The sequence below is a fragment of the Rhamphochromis sp. 'chilingali' genome, assembly GCF_963969265.1.
Source record: "Rhamphochromis sp. 'chilingali' genome assembly, chromosome: 22".
Taxonomy (NCBI): domain Eukaryota; kingdom Metazoa; phylum Chordata; class Actinopteri; order Cichliformes; family Cichlidae; genus Rhamphochromis; species Rhamphochromis sp. 'chilingali'.
This window is the reverse complement of record NC_137950.1, coordinates 21,523,591-21,542,148: the sequence shown is the minus strand read 5'-3', so window position 1 is coordinate 21,542,148 and position 18,558 is coordinate 21,523,591. Positions and strand designations below refer to the sequence as shown.

Below are 18,558 nucleotides of genomic sequence, written 5' to 3'. Positions count from 1 at the left end.
GCTTGTGAGAATCTGCACCAAAGCCCAGCATAAGATATACAAGGCTCATTTTGAGCCTGAGTGAATGATGCAAAACCACTTCAGTATAGTCCAAGAATAGAAATATGGAGCCAGAAACAGACCCCACTTAAATATCTCATCTCTCTTCAACACTGATTCCAGCTCATTTATTTAGATTTCAAGAGGTGTGTGAATGACTGAAACTAAAACACAGTTTATAGCATTCGTGTCTTAAATGGCCAATCTCAGTATAGTGCATTTTCTTTTTTAATGTTAGCAGTGGACTCGTGTCTTGATACCCATATTAAAAGAACCCCATTCCCCCTTAAATGCAGCGCTACCCCTTCCCCACACTAATTCAAGCCCCCATGCCCCCACCCAATATAACTTTATACAAACTGATAAAACTTCACGAAAATTCACCATCAACACAAAGGTCACACAAAGTCCTGTGGTTACATCCATCCTGTAAAAACTAAAAACAGCGGACATCAACATCCGCTCGGACCGCTCCCTCATGTGTTGGTTGATAGGGTCACATATATATAAGCACGCTCTCTACGTGCACCCAGATACAGTATATACATATACAAATGTAATCCCCAGGGGAGTAAAGACAGGCAGCACTTGCAGTCAGGTCAGGCTTATGTTTCTATTGCATTGCAGCTCATTGCATCCTTCTGTTGCCAAACAGTTAGACAGGTTGTTTAAGTGTTGTCAGGGGATACAATGGTATTTTTAGGACTAAAAGTAAAGGGGGAGTTTGAGGATTTAGTGGCAGAACAGGTGGTGAGAATTCATTAGTGTGTACGCAGAAGTGCAGGTGGAGTGGAGGTCGGAGAGTCCATATCCGATCAATCGTGGATAACAATGGGGCCTCGCATTCTCAGGCTGGGGTGAGGGTGTGGAGGGGCGAGGACAAGCCCCTGCGGTGGACCCTGGGAGACCCTGCGCAGGGTGATTTGCTCACAAGGTTGCCGGCAAGCGTGCCTCAGCTGGGAGCGAGACAACATCCGTCGAGCCCGCCTAGATAGATGGAGACAACATGGGACAAGATGAGTGAAGAAAAAAAAAAAAAACAGGGATGCAGAGATAAACAGCATTAATAAAACTAAAAGGATGTTCCTGATCTTAGGCGTTTGGTACTTGTTTTATGCTTCCTCTCTGCCATATTTCAGGGGCTTATATTATGTTTTTCATTCAACTCCAGGTCTGAAGCAAACTTCTAAGTGCCTCAGTTCTACAAAAGACTACCAGAGACTGGCTTCATAGTTGGTTAGTCTGGTTGCCATAAACTCATGTGTTAAAATGCACAACTTTGCAGCTGAAATTAACATGTTTACACCTGGGCAGTAGTTCAACTACCGGTATGCTTGTAAGATTTTGAAATTTTTTTAATGCAGTAATCTGAAAAAATGGCATACTGTGTGGTGCAGTTTGTGCATCAGACTGGCTATGTCCATACTATATATTCATCTTTTATTTTTCCAACCTTTTCTAACAATCGACACTACTGACTTTGCAAATTCAGATTAATAATACAAAGATTTGGTAAATTTTATAGGTAAGACTTTATCGATCCCCTAGGAAATTCCCTAGCAAGCCAAGCTGCAATGTCAGCAGTTATAACCCATTAGACTACATTTTACAGAAATGGTATTATAAGTAAATTTACCTTTGGTACTTTAACTGTATTTCACTGCTTAAAAATGCAAATATCAGCAGCTAATCCAACTATTGCCTCGAGGGTCAGGGAAACAATAATCACTCAACATGAGTCGAAAATCCTTAAATAAATAAAACAAAACAACAACAAAAAATGTTTTTACTAATACTTTAGCACTGAATTGCTGTCATGTGACTGACTGATTGTACAATAACAAGCAGATGAGTAGGTGTACTTAATAAAGTGGTTTCTGAATGTATTTCTTAGCCTGCAAATAATGCTTGTCTGAGACGATTACTCATGTTGACTGCATCAACACATAGAGCCCAAATATACAAATTATGAAACTGACTTCATGAGACAGCTGATTTATCACCGTGGGCTTGCCATACTGCGCTACTGGTTGTTAATCATCTGGTTGTTTGGTTGGAAAAAATGTAATCATCAGTCAACATCTGATTCTGGTTTTAGAATCAGTGTCTCTTAAATATGAGCAAGAAAATGGCTTCTGATTTCTCTGATCAGTGCAATTTAAGCAGAAAAGTGCAAACAGCCAGAGAACGGCGAGTTCAAGACACGAAGATGAAAAATCTCATAAAGAGAGAAAGCTGTGAAGTTTAGGGTAGTTTGAATGATTTAATATGAGCACAGTTCAGCTGGAGGGCAATACATTGCGGATCCAGGCTGTTGAGAAGGTAATTAGATACAACTAGATTCTTCTCATCTCGAGAGATTTACTATAGGAGAGTGCAGCGCGTTCCGAGCACCAGAACAAATACACGTGTCTGTTATGAAGTAATAGAGGAGAACATTTTTGCAGGATTTTCTGGCTCGTTGAGGGTTTTGTAGGTAATTTCCAGACTGCAGTGGGCTTTGCGGCGTGACAGGAAAGCACTTTTTACAACCCACAGGCACTAAAGAATCCCAGATTCTTGGGACACACTCACAAGTCTTGGACAGAGCGCTAATTGAATCCAAATGGAGACAAATGCAAGGTGCATAACCACAATGTATAGGTGATTATTCATGGTTCCCTTAGAGCAGTCTGAGACTTAATGCACAGCAAAGCTCTTTGTGCAATCTCATTTTCTTCCCCTTTCCTATTGCTGTAAATGTTGTCTCGTATTGTGAATGCAAAACACACCGGCTGCCTCCAAATCCCCGCTGCACTGCACAACTATAATGTGCCGAACCACGGGGATCTCCTACCGAGCAGATTACAGTACATTATGTGCCAGTACATCCAACAACACCAAATGTGTCTGAATGTGCATGTAAGAGTCTCCACACAAATCTCTCAAGTACAGTATACCCTGACACTGAGCACCGCATGCGTGTGCTATGGCTCAAAGTTAGAGGACACGCAGTTATAACACGGAGGGAAAACAGAACGGATTTATCTCTGCTGGTTGTCTGTTCATCTGGTTGTTGGGAGGAAGAAAGCAAACATGTAAATCTATCCTCAAACATATCAGCCTGTCTCATTTATATTCTGCTTTGCTCTGCTTCTGTATCCTAATGTTCCCCATTTCTGACGCTTTGCTATAGACAATCATTCGATATATGATATTATAACACTGTTAATACTGAGGCATTGTTAAGCACTTTAAGCACCATTTCGCTGTTTTAGCTGTGAAGCTTGTGTATCCATTTTATTTGCAGTTTGATTGCTTAGTTCAGAAGTTCGGAGCCTCTCCAAATGCAAATCCATAAAATCTGAAGGATAATGTGACAAATTTGGGGAAGAAATGAGACGTGCTCATTTTCCAGCTCCATATTTAGCGCTTTGAGTGCTCCGGAAGAGTAGAAAAGCGCAATATAAGAATCAGTCCATTTACCATTTGCCATTTATTTTTAATCGTGGATTCTACTATAGTAGCTTATCATGATTCATAGTTTAAAGTAAGCTCCTTAGTTTTAGCTTTTCTATCCTTAATCTAGTTTTCTTCTGACTGGCTGCAAAAGATTTAATCACCAGCTGGGTGGAGCTTCCTTGCCTCGGATGACCAATCTAGGGATAACCAATTTGTCTAAGACATCATGAAGACCAAAGCCCTAGCCTTTGGTTCACAAGGATTACCTTTACATACACTTATTATTTAAAACATTAGCCGTGTTAATGTAGAGCTCATTTTAGTATAACTTGGTTGTTGAGTGTTTATCCAAGTTACATTCTATGTAAATCCTAGATATGGTTGTGTGTGAAAATCTCTGTGAAACTGAAGTTTTGGAAAAATCCAGATCAGCCAATCTGGCACAAGAGCCCGACCACATTCAAAGTCACTTGAATCCCATTTCTTCCTAATTCTCATGCTCGATTTGAACTTCAGAAAGTTGTGCTGCGAGTTACTGTCATGCGACTGGCTGATTAGAGATTTACAAGCGATTAAACAGGTGTATCTACAAAAGTATTTGGTAAGGATATATGAGAGAAAATAAGGAAAACATGTTAGGTCCAATTTATAGCAATTTCTCTTTGCAAACATCTGATTTTTGTGATATCTTGGGAGTATTCGATTTCAGGAATTAAACAAGCTGCCATTCATTTACTCACCAAAATGCAATGGGGGGTTTTCCAATTAAATAAGGGGGAAAAAGTCACTGGAGTGCTATTTTTTATCAGCAATGAAAGAAATGAGGAACAGTGGTGTAATAGTTTTGTATTTACTGGTTATTTATGGACTGCTGTCACCTCAAGGGAGGAAAACATTAAAAGGTAGGAAAAGTGGGCTCTTTATACCTGGTTTATACTTTGAGTGTAAAATGCAATTTACATGCGAACAAAATATTTTAACATAGTCTTTACATGAAAGCCATGAAAGATTGCTAAAGATTATTATAGTTCCCAGAGGATGTTCTCGCTTACTTTCTTGTACTTTCTTTAAGTAGTCTTCAGGAATAGTTCTCCGGGCTACATGAAAGACATGCTTTGGATGTTGGCTGCCTTTTGTTCCATTTACAGTTGAGTTCATCCACCTCTGCCTCAACAATGTTGAGGTCCAGGCCCTGGGGGTGCCAGTCTTTGACTGATGGTGTTCCATTCTCTGTTTTTCTATCCAGGTATGTTTTTATTGCACTGGCAGTAACTAGTAGAATTGTTTTAATGACGCTCCACTGCGTCACCTAAAATGAAACACATTTTGTCATCTCTACTTTCATTTCTATTTATCTCTCTCCCATCTCCGAATTAGTGGGAGACATCTCCAACCCCTTGTCTATACTCTGTGTTTTCATCATACTCAGAGAAAAGGAGAAGCAAAGAAAGGGAGTTGATGAAACCTCTGATCATTTCTCATTAGCACCAACTTTTCAGGGCACATCTATTAATGCATTTTGTTCAGAAAGGCATTAATTGTCTCTACTAGGAGAGAATTAAACAAAGGGTGCAGAATTCAGATCGATGCTGTCCCACTCACACGGCCATGTTGCCTTGGTGGTAACTGAGTGATTCATGCAAGTGCAGCCATGGTTAATGTGGCAATGATATTTCCACTCAGGGCACAACGGTGCCAGGCTCCATCTGCACCAGTTAGCCTCCTCTAATTTTAGCCCCAGCGGTCCGAGGGCGGCTGTGAGAGCCGAGCGCTATGGCTCATTTAGACACAGGCTTAATGGAGGAACATCTTTCTCTTGCACATGGGAACACATACGTACGTGTATGAGTCCATGCGGGAAAGTGCATGTGTACATTTAAAGAAAAAGTAAATGGATGTAAATTCAGTCACATAGAAAAAAGTATATTAATGGCTAAAGCAACGCAAAAAGAAACAGACCATGAAGGTGAATACACTTGAATGAAGAGGTTTTTTATTAAAAATGTATACGCGTATTTGTTTATAATGCAGAAAAAAAAACCAACAGCAACAAAATCAATGGCAGGCTGTTTCAGCTGAAAAGCTGGAGGATGATGAAACAGCATGTTTTGAACAGCTGTTTATGGCACAGTTAATCGCATTTATTAAATGTTTTATTAAATTACCTGAATGCACCATGAAATCTTACATTTCAGCTGGACTTTGGTTAAATCTTCAGAAAGTATACCATCTTTCACCCGTGCCTTCAAAGACATGCTTGTGCTTATGAGAGGATTCATCATAAGTGGGATATGATATTCACATTCACCCCTTGGGAACCTGAATGTCTGCACCACCTAACCCTCAGACCCACAGGGCTAATGTAGCTAAAAGGTAACTGAACTGAATCAGACAGCAATAAATAAATAACTAGAAATCTGACCAAGACAAATCCTTAAGCGCCTTGAGGCAACTATTGTTGTGACTTGGCTCTATATAAATAAAACTGAATTGAATTCACAGTGAAGCACAAGATTAATGTCTATATGGGAAAAAATGCATCCACATCCTTGACTGAATCCAAGTGTGGGACTAGTCTCAAAGGTTTGAACTGGACTTGTTGTTCTCTGCTTGTTTCTTTGCTCTCTTTACTGTTAGTTTTGATTTTCTGTGAGTCTTCAGTTCTGGATACATGTTAGCTCTAGTTTGTTTGTGTGTCTGCGTTTCACTGTTTCCAGTTAAAAACTATGTCATTTTTTAGTTATCAGGCTCTTATGTCTTCCATCTTTGCTCTTTAGCTCTACTTCCCTTCTTCATTGTCAGTGATTGTCCTCACCTTCACTTGTGTTTCATTACCACACTGTGTTCATGGGGTAATCCCCTGATTATCCCATGTGTACATAAAATAGTCCAATTCTTCTCCTTAGTCTCTGTTTGCTTACCTGCATGTTCTCTTGTGGTGTCTGAATAACATCTGTTTAATATTTGGGCTTTTATCAGTGAATATACAGCTTGTTAATTGGTCTGTTGCACTTTGGCTCTTATGCACTGCACACTCCCCACAGTCTGCAAACTTTAACAAACTGTGACAGGGGGCCAAATTTAGATATAGTGAGCCTAAAAACACAAATCAATCATGAAATTTGTACTATTTATAGATCCATTAATTTTCTTCCATGTATCTAATTCGAAGGAGGGGTTTTGAGTCTATCTCAGTGGCCATAGGGCAAGAAGCGGGGTACAGCGGGGACTTTGGACTGTGGGAGGAAGCCATAGTACCCCAAGAGAAACCACGCAGACACAGGGAGAACATCTGCACAGAAAGGACCTTCAAATCCAGGACCTTCTTGCTGTGAGGCAACAGTGCTAACTATCACACCACTGTGCTGCCCAAGCTTCTTACTGATTTAAAATCCTTTAAAGTTGTCAAAACCCCTTAAACGCCCCCCCCCCCAAAAAAAAATAGTACAATATGACATGAGTGTGTTAATCAGTTTCCAAATTTTCCATCCAGTTGGTCAAAACAGTGTTGAATGATGCGCTGATGTGTTTGCACTCTTAGGGCATTGTGTTGTATCCTTTTGAGCTGATGTGCATTGTGCATCTGTCTCAAGGTCACCATGAGACAAAAATAACTCGCTGTCCATTTCTGTCCCAGACTATTTCCTGTCATCTGCTTTCGCTCAGCTGTCAGCATCTTCCTTCAGACACACACACACACAACAAGCCTATCAGAATTCAAGAAAGGGTCACCTTTGCTTACCTGGTCTCCCGTGTGACAAGGAAGAAGCTGTCATCGGGAGCATCAATCCAATTAGGGCGCCTCTTGCGAATCATCACTCCTCCTCTGGTATTTCCACTGCTGCTGCTGCGGCCGTTATGCTGCAAGACATACATCCGAACGTTAGAGAGCAGTCGATGCAGCTGTAGAGGAAGTGTAAAGCAAATAGAAAATAAGCCTACCATGAGAGGTCCACCTGTTGTACCTGGGTTCTCTGCAAAAACAAACCCACAGCAGTGAGAGAAAGAGGCAAAGTACACATGAGGGAATCTGCCAGTTGCGAGTAGTATTGATTGGTTTTATTTCTTGTCCTAGTTACAAGTTGTGCAACAAATAACTGTGTTTCAATTTCAGTAAAAAAAAGTGAAGTTACCAATAAAAAACAAAGTGTCAAACTGAAGTTGAACCATCCAAATTATCCAAATGACCCCCATCTGCTGATTCGTTTTCATTAGAATTAGTTGTCATTCTCTCCAACGAGCTAGTTTAGATAAGAAATGGCAGAAAAGGTTATCAACTCCAGATGTATTCCTACTAATTGGATTTTTTATTAAGCATAAGGATAACAAAACATTGGATATCAACACTATTTATTCCCCAGACTTAATTCACATTACGAGTAACTTAAAAAAAAGAAAGAAGGGATGCATTTTCTTTTTTCTTTTGAATGTGGGGGGCTTTAAACAGAATGGACTTTCTGCTTTTGAGCAGGATTAAATTAAGCAAATCTGAAAATAATTACCTTTGTGGGATTAAATCAGATCTCTTTTTCTTTTTACTGATTAATAAGAGTCTGTGATGTACCTGTGCGCCTGTCTGGGTCAGCCCTGCTGTGGTGATGATAGCTGCGTTTTCCCAGCATGCCGTGAGGCCCATGTGGTAGAGAGGAGAGTAGGCGTCTAGGGGGAGGCGTCTGAAGGCCCGGGGTGCGGTGGGAGCGAGGGGCGTGGGTTGCTGGACGGGACTCTGGAAAAGACACACCGGAGGTGCATGAAGTGGCTCCTATAGACCATCTGAGTTATTTCTGCTCATGTTTTATTGGCTTAATGGGTTAGACTCCTACTGCTCAAACACTGACTGTGTGTTCATTTACCTAGAAACTGCAGGACACTAGTCAGAGTGCTCCTTTGGGCGGCTCTGGTTTTAGGTAGGCGAGTCCCCTGCCCTTCCGACACCCTTAACATGTCTAAACCAAACACACATACACAGAAATTTTTGTTAATCCCCTCTTCTCCCCGTATTTAAATTTAAAAAAAATAAAAAAAACCCTATTTATCCGTTTATCAACATGAACATCTCATGCAGATGAAAATGGCCTCTTCTCAGGTACATGATTATGGATAAAGACCACAAGATGCAGGATTTGATGCAAAGGAGCAAATGACAGGTATTTTGCAGCGACTTGCTCTAAGGGAGGAGAAATCTCCCCCCCTCTCACATGCGCATACAGATGTCAGCACATGCTTACATGCATGAAAACATATCGTAGACACATACATTCAATTATGAAGACGGCATGACAGCAGGCACTGGAGGTTGAGTCCATGCTGAGGAGCGGGGGAGGCGGGGGTGCCGCTGTGCTTCCTCTGAGTGTGGTGGAGTTGATGGACAGAGAACACAGACACATGAAGCACAAGGACTCGGAAAAGATGCTTTCAGGTGTGACTTTATTGCAGGTCTACTCCACATTCACACAGCAATGAAAGAAAAGAGCAAAAAAAAAAAAAAAGTAGAGGTAGAAGATGAGATGAGAATATTGCAACAGTCGTTAGAGAATGAAAGATGAGGGAGGGGAAATCGAAGGCGAGGAATGAGTCTGAGTGGCAAATCCTGTCCACAGGATATACGAGACAGGGTGGATTCATATGAATATTGCATGATTTGAAACACAGGAAATTAGCTGAGTGAATAATATGGCAAAAGGTCCATCCCCAAATGGAATCTGGACTCCTTATGATTGGGCCTGATCTACTAGGGGCGATGCAGCCAGCAGCTATACCCAAGTCTTCTCTTCACCTTCCTTCCTTCAGGGTTCCAAATCTGTCTGAAGCTCACAATCAATCCAAACAGTTCACTTTGTCTTGTACACAGATACACACATGATCAATAGGAGGGAAAAACGCATGTGCAAAAAAAAAAAAGAAGTTTAAATTAAAAAAATATTTAAAAATGGTGATGGCAAAGACAGTGAAGCTGAGGTTCAGTATTTACAATGAACATATGTGGCTGAGACAACTCACTCAGTCATAACAGCACAGACTGGACGCACCTTTACCAGGAGCGCCGTGCAAAATAGAGCTTTTCTTAATAAAATACATTTCCTCTACCAGCAACTTCAGCAAATATATACGGCTCAGACTAGACTTCTACTGGATGCTGTTACAATCTATTCATTATGACAGGAGCGACTTCAGTCACAGTGTGTGTGTGTGTGTGTGTGTGTGTGTGTGTGTGTGTGTGTGTGTGTGTGTGTGTGTGTGTGTGTGTGTGTGTGTGTGTGTGTGTGTGTGTGTATCCCTGTTTAACCACTCGAACAATGGCTTTTGGTTCAAAGTGACTCAGAAACATAACAACAGGCAAAAGAATAAAAAAAATAATAAAGAAAAAAAAACACGAATGAAAAGATGATCAAAACTCAGTTATGAGGACAGGCAGTCTTTATTGGAAACGGGGGGGAGAATACAAAAAACAAAATAACAATAATTATAATAAAACAGAAAGAGACAGACGGAGGGGGTGGGTGGGGCAGAGGCGAGCAGAGATGTCGGGGGCTGATGGTGGGGCAGTCGGGGTGAGGGGAGGTGTGTGTTGGTGTGTGTCTCTGTATGTTGTGTTCTGTCTGGAGATGTGTATGTGTATCCATGTGGCAGAAGTTAGGAGGAATTGAAAGAGCTCTTACACTCTGCCTTTATGGCCCCACAGTTAATGGGGACAAAGGGCCGGCGCGCAGCACGGCGCAGCCTGATGATGTCACGGCACATGTGCCGGGCCAGCTTGGTGAGGCGGGTGGCCTGCAGCAGGAAAGCCTGCTTGGTCTTCATGGAGGATTTGGGGCTGTTGCTGTTTCGCATCGGCACCATGTGGTTGGACTGGCGGGGAGCGTGACCCCTTGAGCGAGACTCCTGAGATCGAGGGAGGGACAGAAAGGAAGGAAAAAAACAAACAAACAAAACACAAAAGAAAATTTAATCAGTTTGACATCCGGCAGAAAATGTAAAAGTCAGAGATGGTTCAACAAATCCAATGGTTTTTAAACTCTTGGGCTGGGAATGGGAACTTCAGTTGAATGGTTATATTTTTGCAGGGGGAAAAACTCATCTTCATTTAAATGCAGCCTTAGTGCATATGTGCACATCAAAGAGCTGCACTGAGCATAAAAACTCAAAAATAGACAATTTTGTTCAAAAAACCCCCAAAAGTGTATCATGTTAAAATTTCCAATAAAAAGGGATTAAAAAGGTTGAGTATATATATCATGCTGACCTTTATGTCACCAAAATTTAACTTGGATTTGGTTTTATTAACAAAGGCTATTAGTTTAAAATGTAGAATGGTGGCTTTCTTGGAGAGGGGGGGGGGGGGTCATGCCAGAAAAGGTTTGATAACCACTACACTAGCTTCTGTATTATTGGATTTTATTTTGAAAAACCATTATCAAAAGATTCACATTGGCTGGTTTGAAGGCTTTAACAAAAAATCTGAAAAACAAATTAGATTTTACTGTTATTTATTATTAAAAACATGCATGTTTAACACAAAACTGTTTTGTGGTTCAAACTGTTGTAGAGGGGAGTCTAATTCACTCTGTCGTCACTGTGGAGGCTACTGTTCGTGGTGCTGTTGAACTGTATTGTGTAATACAGTGAGGAGAATCTAATCATTTGCCCGCCCCGTTTATCCCAGCGGATAATTACAGCCTCTAAAACGGCCATAAAGTTGAATCAGCACCCTTCTGAAAACAGTTTAGATAAAAATCAAGCATTACAACCTTCCTGAGGGAAGGATTTATTGCAGGGCCGCTGCATTAGATAACTGGCAATCGAGCTTGTTTTGTGAAACAGAAGCAAAGCCACTGTTTTCAGATGAAGACTGATATTAGTAAAAGCTTCTATTATGGTTTCCATCAGCCACTTTCTTGGACTACTATTATTTTTATGTCTGGATATTTTGATATTTTGTCACTGCATCCATAAAATTTACATCAAGATGTAAACGGGTTAAACTACTGAGTGCCTGATGGTCCCTTAAAAATATTTTTACCGCAGCACAATCAGCAACCTCTCCGGTGAGTCATCATGCAGCTAAACTCCAACTCCTTCGTCTATACTGCAGCTAGTAATGGTAACCCTTGTTCTGCTCTGCACCAACGAGGGGCTTAGCATAGAGCACGGCTGGGTAATTAATCTTCCCAAGAGGCCACGAGAAACTGGGATTGCTATGAAGGGCTGCACCAATAGCTTATAAAGAGATAAAAATGAATACTGAGCAGAATGGAGATCAGCTCATCGCTACAGCCCTCCACAACAGATCAAGATTCTTGTGTTCTCAGTTTCTCCTTGAGAAAACCGATTGCCCACCTCTGATACAGAGGCACATGAACCAGTTCTCCATCTGCTCCAAGCTTCTGGTTATGATAACCTTCAGCTAGCAGAGGATCACCAAAATAACCCACACTTCCATCACCAGCTGTATTCCAGTTGAAGAACATTTTTACCACAGCTTAAGATTATCTTTTTGGGATTGCCTCATCAGTGATGTGAAAGGGCCAGGAGCTAGCTGGTTTCTAGTGTCTGAACTTAAAATAAAGGCAAATTGTGGCCAAAAGAACAGCTTAAAATGTGTCACCAAATTTAAAGTGTCAGGAACGCTGCATCACACAGGAGGTACAGATTTTTACAAGTTTGTTTCAAAGGCTTTGTTTTTGTCTAACTCTAATATGAACATGTTTTAAGGACCTGCAGAAACCCTTCTCTGTACCCTCCACTGAGCTTACATTGCTTGCTGGAGTGGGTGAGGTCCTCTCCTCTGGACCCTCAGCTCTGCTTGGCATCTTCAGACCACCGTACTTCTTCCAGTACATCCAGCAGGAGACGCACAGACGACACTGCATGTTTGGAGGCCCCCATGAATACCACTGGGCTGACTGCATGGCTGTTAATGTATGGAATCCATTAACACTTGTTAGAGAGATGGCAGAAAAGACTGGTCTCAAGACACTAAGAATATTGATCTCCATCTTTTCCTGTGTGATTTTATCAATATTCATACTACACAAGACGTCACTATATGCTTGCTACTGACTTTAAGTGCTTACAAACATGAAACAGTGCACGAGGCCGTTGTACTGCAAAGTGAGCAGATATTAGGCATTTAGATTTATCATTTCCATCAAATAATTTTAGTTGTCAGCTTTTTTAAATATTCTACATTTTACAGTAGATTTTAAGGGGAATGTTAGGATGTGTTCAAGAACTAATAAGCAGAACTCAGGTTATAATTTTTACAATTCTCCCAGTTCTCAGTGCAATTGAGTCCCACCAAGGGACACAAAAATGAATATCATCATAATAAAACGTGACATCAGCAGAAGTCTGCCGCAGACAGATTTTTATGTCCAGCAGAATTATTATTACTGAAAAGTCAAATATCCAGAGAATCTTGCAACTTGTGTTATAGTGGATTGTTAAAATTCAGAAACAGTTATGTTGAAGGCATTTTATGCTACTTAGATTTTTGTTGACAAGGGGCAAAAAATGTGTATCCTCCAACAGGTTGATTTAAGGTGAAACTGGTCACGAAGAGTTAAACACTGCTGCACCAAAAGCCTTGGGGCAATGGGTTTGTTTTGGTTGCTAGCAGACTGCCACAGTTGCCTGCAGTTTGCACGCAAGATTTAGATTTACCTACAAATATATGCCAGCCCTTCCCTGAGCAGCAGCAAAACTGCATGGCACTACACAACCAGAAGCAGAGTCTGTACACCTTCACTCTGTTTGGGAAATACTTTTTTTTCCCCCTTCTTTGTGATCGGTGGTTGCAGTGGGTCATCAAAAGCTCTCTGGGCCTTTGTTCCAGGTTATTTATCAAAATCATTGCACCCATGCTTAAAAATGGCTCTCCTCGTAAGGGTGAAAGTAAAAGTAATAATAGAAGAGATAAGAAAGAAAGCAAAGTAGTTAAAATTATCTTGGTTTTGTTCTAGGAATGTGTGACTTGGGCTGTAGCTAACCACCCTGCTTGCTAATCCTCTCACAAAGTGAAATCTAATATTTTTAGGCAGCTAGAGGCACTCTGTTAACACTCTGGGTTGCATACTGTGGGACAACGATTTCCCCTTTCAGTCTGTGAAGCTGTTAATAATAAGCAAAGACTGAAAATAAAAGGAAAGCATTTCTTCTTTAAGTAAGAGAAGCGACAGCTGTCTAAGGCTTCATTTGTTTCCATTAGATTTCTAATTGACTTATGTTCACTGCCCTCACCACTTAATTTCACACTTGCCATGGCTAATCACACACTCACTCTCACACGCACACACTAACTCACTGTAGCAGCTTTCGCAGGCTCTGCCCCCCCCTGCTGCGTGGTAGGCCCCGGGGCCCGCTCCGTTCACCGTCGCCATCTTGCCATTGGTCATCGAGATCTGGTTGGGGTTGGGTTTGTTACTGTCAGAGGACAGACAAAGTGATTTAGGAAGCAGAATGACAGCAGCTATACTGCATAAAATCATCATCTGTCCACCACAAGCAGAGTAACAGACAAAAGACATCCAATGTCATCTGCAAACACTGAAATATGAAATAAAGAAACTTACTATGTGGGGATATAAACCTGCTTCAGCTTGCTTTCTGCCTCTGCTGCCTTCAGTCTCTTCTGTTCAAAGAGGGAAAAAAATGGATTTCTTCATTAATCCCAAAATAAAAAAAACTGTTGCCTTTAACAAGCATTGCTTCAAATAAAACTCAGCCCTGCATCCTGAAAGTTGGAGTGTGGAATTACAGTGGTAATAATTAAATCTGTCGATGTAATTCAAAGGAGTTGTTTTCTCCCTCTATGCTTTTTAGGGGCACATAAACACAATTTATATCTGAGCACATGAAAGCCTTGGAGAGCAAAGGCTATCCCTTTGTGCATGCTATACAGTTGGTTGCTCTTCTCAAACACAAGGACCTTTTTAACCAGATTTTTTGCTTCTTTGGTTGTAAACATGTTCTGCACCACCACGCCTATCTTAAGGGGAACTACCCTGTTTCTACACAGAGGGCAGTTTTATCATAAGACGTAACACTTAGTCTGTAAATAGCTATATAAAGTTTTCGATAGCTCTAGAAAAAGAAAAAGTTTAGTAGGCCGTGCAGCAAGCATTTTTCAAATTTATTAAGCAATGGAGGTCCAAGGAATGGTGCAACTGAATTAGACGTAAAAGTATCCTACATTTTTTAAGCTGCACTCGTACAGACTGCCACTTCAGAATTAAGCACTGCAAATACATTTATATCGGTATAATAAAAACATAACGAGGACCATTTTACTATGTGTGGCAGCTCAGAAAAAATTAAATAAAGTAAAAAGAATAAAAAAAGACATTTCAAAAGTGGTCAGAGCTGTGGGTGAGAACTTTATTTCAATAGAAAGCCTGATTCTAGCCACTTCTACTTATTTTGTATCCCTATGGATACGGTTATAATTTTAAAAACTGAACAAGCATGAAAACGTCACTTTTTGTGGGGACTAATTTTGAACTGTGTGAAACCTTTTGATTTTACAGAAAGACAGTTGGAATAGTTGTTGTGAACTGCTTTGGTTTTGTTGTGCCTTTCTAATGAATCAATGAGTTTTTGCACATTTTTAAAAGGAAACAAAATCTTGAGCTTAAGCTATTCAGCTCCTTTGAGAAGAAGTCTTTTTTGAAGATGTTGACTGCCTGATACGCTTTTCCTTTTCTTTTCTTTTTTTTTTTTAATTCTTGCAGCTTCAAATAAACATAAAAACTGGAGTATCCTTTTCAGATTAAAGTCCCATGTAGTAGTCAATAAAAAAACAAAAATAAACAAAGCTAGGACAAAGTTGCTTTATTTATTTATGCAGGAGGAGTTTTTGCCCACTAGAAGCGCGATGCAGTTGTTAGGGATGGCATCGTTTAGTTTAATCTTGTGTAAATGTAAGAAAAACACACACTAATTACAAAAAAAGATGCATGTAGCATAGCAGCTACATGGTTTTCTCACCTGTTGCACATATCTGTCTGTAGTCTTCCACATGTAGTAATACTCTATGATACTGGTCAGAGACTTCCACGGCAGCTTCACAAGAAGAACGGTCGAGCACGGGGAGAGAAAGAAAGACAGACACAGAGCAAATTAATGATATTAATATCTCATGTTCTTGCCATCTGGGTGCGAAGCCTTCATGTATATTCATGAGCAAGAGGCATCGTGACCACAGAGGCTCAGAGTTACTGGCTTTGCTTGGTTCTGGGCCTCAGACGGAAACACAGAGAAATTCACACATTTAATAAGTATTCATGAGCACCTGGTGCCACCGCATACACCCATACCCTGGCTTTATTGTACAGTAGAAGTAGATGGTGGGAAGGAGAGTTCAAAAGAACCAAACAGTCATCCCTCACCCCCACAGGCTTGAAAGGCGAGTGCTAAAATTGGTAATTTTGTGCTTCACAGAACAGCAGCTTCAATTTATGCAGATTACAATGGATTTCCATTGTGACAGATTTTCACTGATGAGGGAGGACGACTCTTTGGAAACTTCTCAAAGCCTCAAAGTCGAACCTCTCAACTGTCCATCGGCATGCTGTGAATACATTTCACCACATGAAGACTTTAACTGCACAGTGAGCAGTCTCTCACAGTAACGGGTAACAACCAATCAAATGCTACATAAAAACAAAATATCTTAAAAGCACCATAAATAATGTAATATTCTTTTGAATAACTTCTACGTCAACAGGATTACCAGGCAGAATGATAACAAAACACTTACAAAGTCTTGTCGGATGTCATTGAAGTCTTTTCCATATTTCTCTAATGCCTCTTCAAACATGGCAGCTTCCGAGGCGCTCCACTCCTCCATCTCATCCCTGCAAAGCACCGGGCCCCCCGCTGGGACCAGTACGCTCAGCGCACTGGACAAATCGTAATTATGGCGGTGCAATGTGTCCATCGCATGGAACTGTAATCAATGCACGCAGAAAAAAAGCTTACAAAACCATCAATTAAATCCCAGCAAGGTGCTGCAGGGTTCGACTGTGTGTGTCCCACTGACCAGTGTGATATCTCGTGAGGCTGCAGCTGCACTCATGTGTAAGCTTGGCTGTCTAACAGAGCTGCTGCAGTCCAGCGCTCGGGCAAAGGTCCCGACCGCCCTGAAAATTACCCACAGTCAGTCAATACATGATACATATATGCACAGCTTACTGCATGGTCTGACATATTAATGTGCAGGGCATGTCTGCAAAGAAAACACTAACAGCCTCACAGCTCAAAATATGCACTGGGTGGTATGGAGCAAAAATATATGGCAAACACAGATGAGTCGTTCATCAGAAACAGTAAACAGTCGTTTGTTAACCAAAAAGCGATTTAAATCTCTGCGTGATTCATTTTTAATTCATTTTCATCCTCCCTTATAAATAAAAACCCATGACAAATTCACATATTGAATGAATAAAAATGAAAATAATGAGCCAAACTTATGAGCCATGGCTCATAACAGTGTGCATTTATATTATCTCACACACTAAATATTTCAGCCAATCCTTCACAGCACCACGGGCTATTAAAGTGCTAAAACTCAGAATTATTACATCTGTGAAACTGCCTATCCAGTGCATGCGATCGAGAAGTTGTTGCTGTAGATGTGAGGGCGACCTACCGTGCCACCACTAAGAATTGGTCTATCTGTTTGTTGGTGAGTGGGCACTCTGGATCCCACAGTTTCTCTTCTAGTTTGGCCTGATCTCTCTCATCTGCCTCACCTGCAAAGCCCAGAGACAACAGCTCACACACACAGTAGGATAACAATGGATTTGCCTTCCACGCTTATTTGCTTATTAGTGATGGTTTTAATTATAAACTAATTACATTTTGTTTATGCTTTAGAAAAAGGGTTAGGAAAGAAATAAAGGTGAAATCTGCGATTCACCTTCTTGTAGCATTTCAGGTACATCTGCCTGAAAACGCGGTCCCACTCTGATCTCTCCTTTGTCAGCCAACAGGGTTTTCTGTGTTGGGTCATAAACCAGCGAATAGAAGAAGGTATCCTAAGGAAAACATCACATCCATTAATGTGGAGCTTCCCAGATTTTGGCAGGGCTGGGATTCCTGTGATCTCCAGGTGTTATAACAGATATAATTATACTTATGTGACAGACAACATGCAAAATATAATAAAGAGTTTTAGTAAAAATCTAATATAATCAGTCAACTGAGAAGAAAATATTACTCAACTGTTTACTGATTATTTGTTTAGGTCATTTTTAAGCCATACATGTTTTGACCGTTTAAATAAACAATAAAAAAACAGTTAAAAAAAGAAAGTAAAAGGAACGTAGCATCAGCCACACGGACCTAGCGACGTCCACCACCCCCAGGCACCCTGTGGTTGCAGGGGGAAAATATTTATTTCCCCAACTGGTTGTTGCTAGGTGAAATTGTTGCAAACAGTGTGACGTTTTTTTTTGGTGCAGCACCGTATAGCTGTGTTACTAATTTCACCTACCAACTGCCGGCAACCTCCAGCAATCACTCAGCCAGAAAGTGGGAGAATACAAACTTCCTAGCAACAAGTTGCCGACAGGTCCAGGCTTGCATTACCTCAGCTTTTTGATAATATTGTCAAGATTCTTCCCACAAATGGCAAACTTTTTTTGTGCATTCCCCAATTTTTATTCATCATTACCAATATAAATGCATCACAAGTCACTAGTTCACCTGGCCGTTCACTCCCCACCAGTCAGGCCTTACTCTAAGACAATAAAAAATTCCCGCTTTCTGTGCTAATCAAGCCTAATTCTTTGCAATGGTATTTCTGTCGTGTAACAGCTAGCTTCTAGGCCTTATCCAGTGAGCTACAGACACTGTGGATTCTTTATGTATTCCACTTTATGTCTACCCCAACAGCACCCTGTATTTTCCTGATGAACGAAATGAATCACTACGTTTTTCTCTATTGGTTAACAATAGGGCTGAACGATATATCGCATTTGCGATAATATCGCGACATGATCAAGTGCAATTTTCTAACCGCAAAGGCTGCGATTATACTCTGGACATGTCCAAATTCATGGGCTGCATCCTCCTGAG

At 40.8% G+C, this 18,558-nt stretch overlaps 1 protein-coding gene across 2 annotated transcripts in view; it reads right to left on the bottom strand.

Moving 5' to 3' along the window:
• Positions 1-383: 383 nt before the first annotated feature.
• The window catches only part of mta3 (metastasis associated 1 family, member 3), a 29,494-nt gene continuing 11,319 nt past the window's right edge, over positions 384-18,558 (bottom strand). Inside the window, exons 6-19 of one of the 2 annotated variants that reach the window (XM_080873764.1) lie at positions 17,399-17,516; positions 17,129-17,231; positions 16,520-16,619; positions 16,238-16,426; positions 15,466-15,540; positions 14,052-14,110; positions 13,784-13,902; positions 12,234-12,391; positions 10,140-10,362; positions 8,334-8,426; positions 8,045-8,206; positions 7,423-7,454; positions 7,223-7,341; positions 384-1,026 (exon numbers count right to left, since the gene is read on the bottom strand). In XM_080873764.1, coding sequence (XP_080729890.1) covers positions 855-1,026; positions 7,223-7,341; positions 7,423-7,454; positions 8,045-8,206; positions 8,334-8,426; positions 10,140-10,362; positions 12,234-12,391; positions 13,784-13,902; positions 14,052-14,110; positions 15,466-15,540; positions 16,238-16,426; positions 16,520-16,619; positions 17,129-17,231; positions 17,399-17,516 — 1,722 coding nt within the window. In that variant the 3' untranslated portion in view covers positions 384-854. Of the gene's footprint in view, positions 1,027-7,222; positions 7,342-7,422; positions 7,455-7,613; positions 7,722-8,044; positions 8,207-8,333; positions 8,427-10,139; positions 10,363-12,233; positions 12,392-13,783; positions 13,903-14,051; positions 14,111-15,465; positions 15,541-16,237; positions 16,427-16,519; positions 16,620-17,128; positions 17,232-17,398; positions 17,517-18,558 lie in introns of those variants that run through there. The other variant, XR_013970574.1, reaches the window with a different exon arrangement.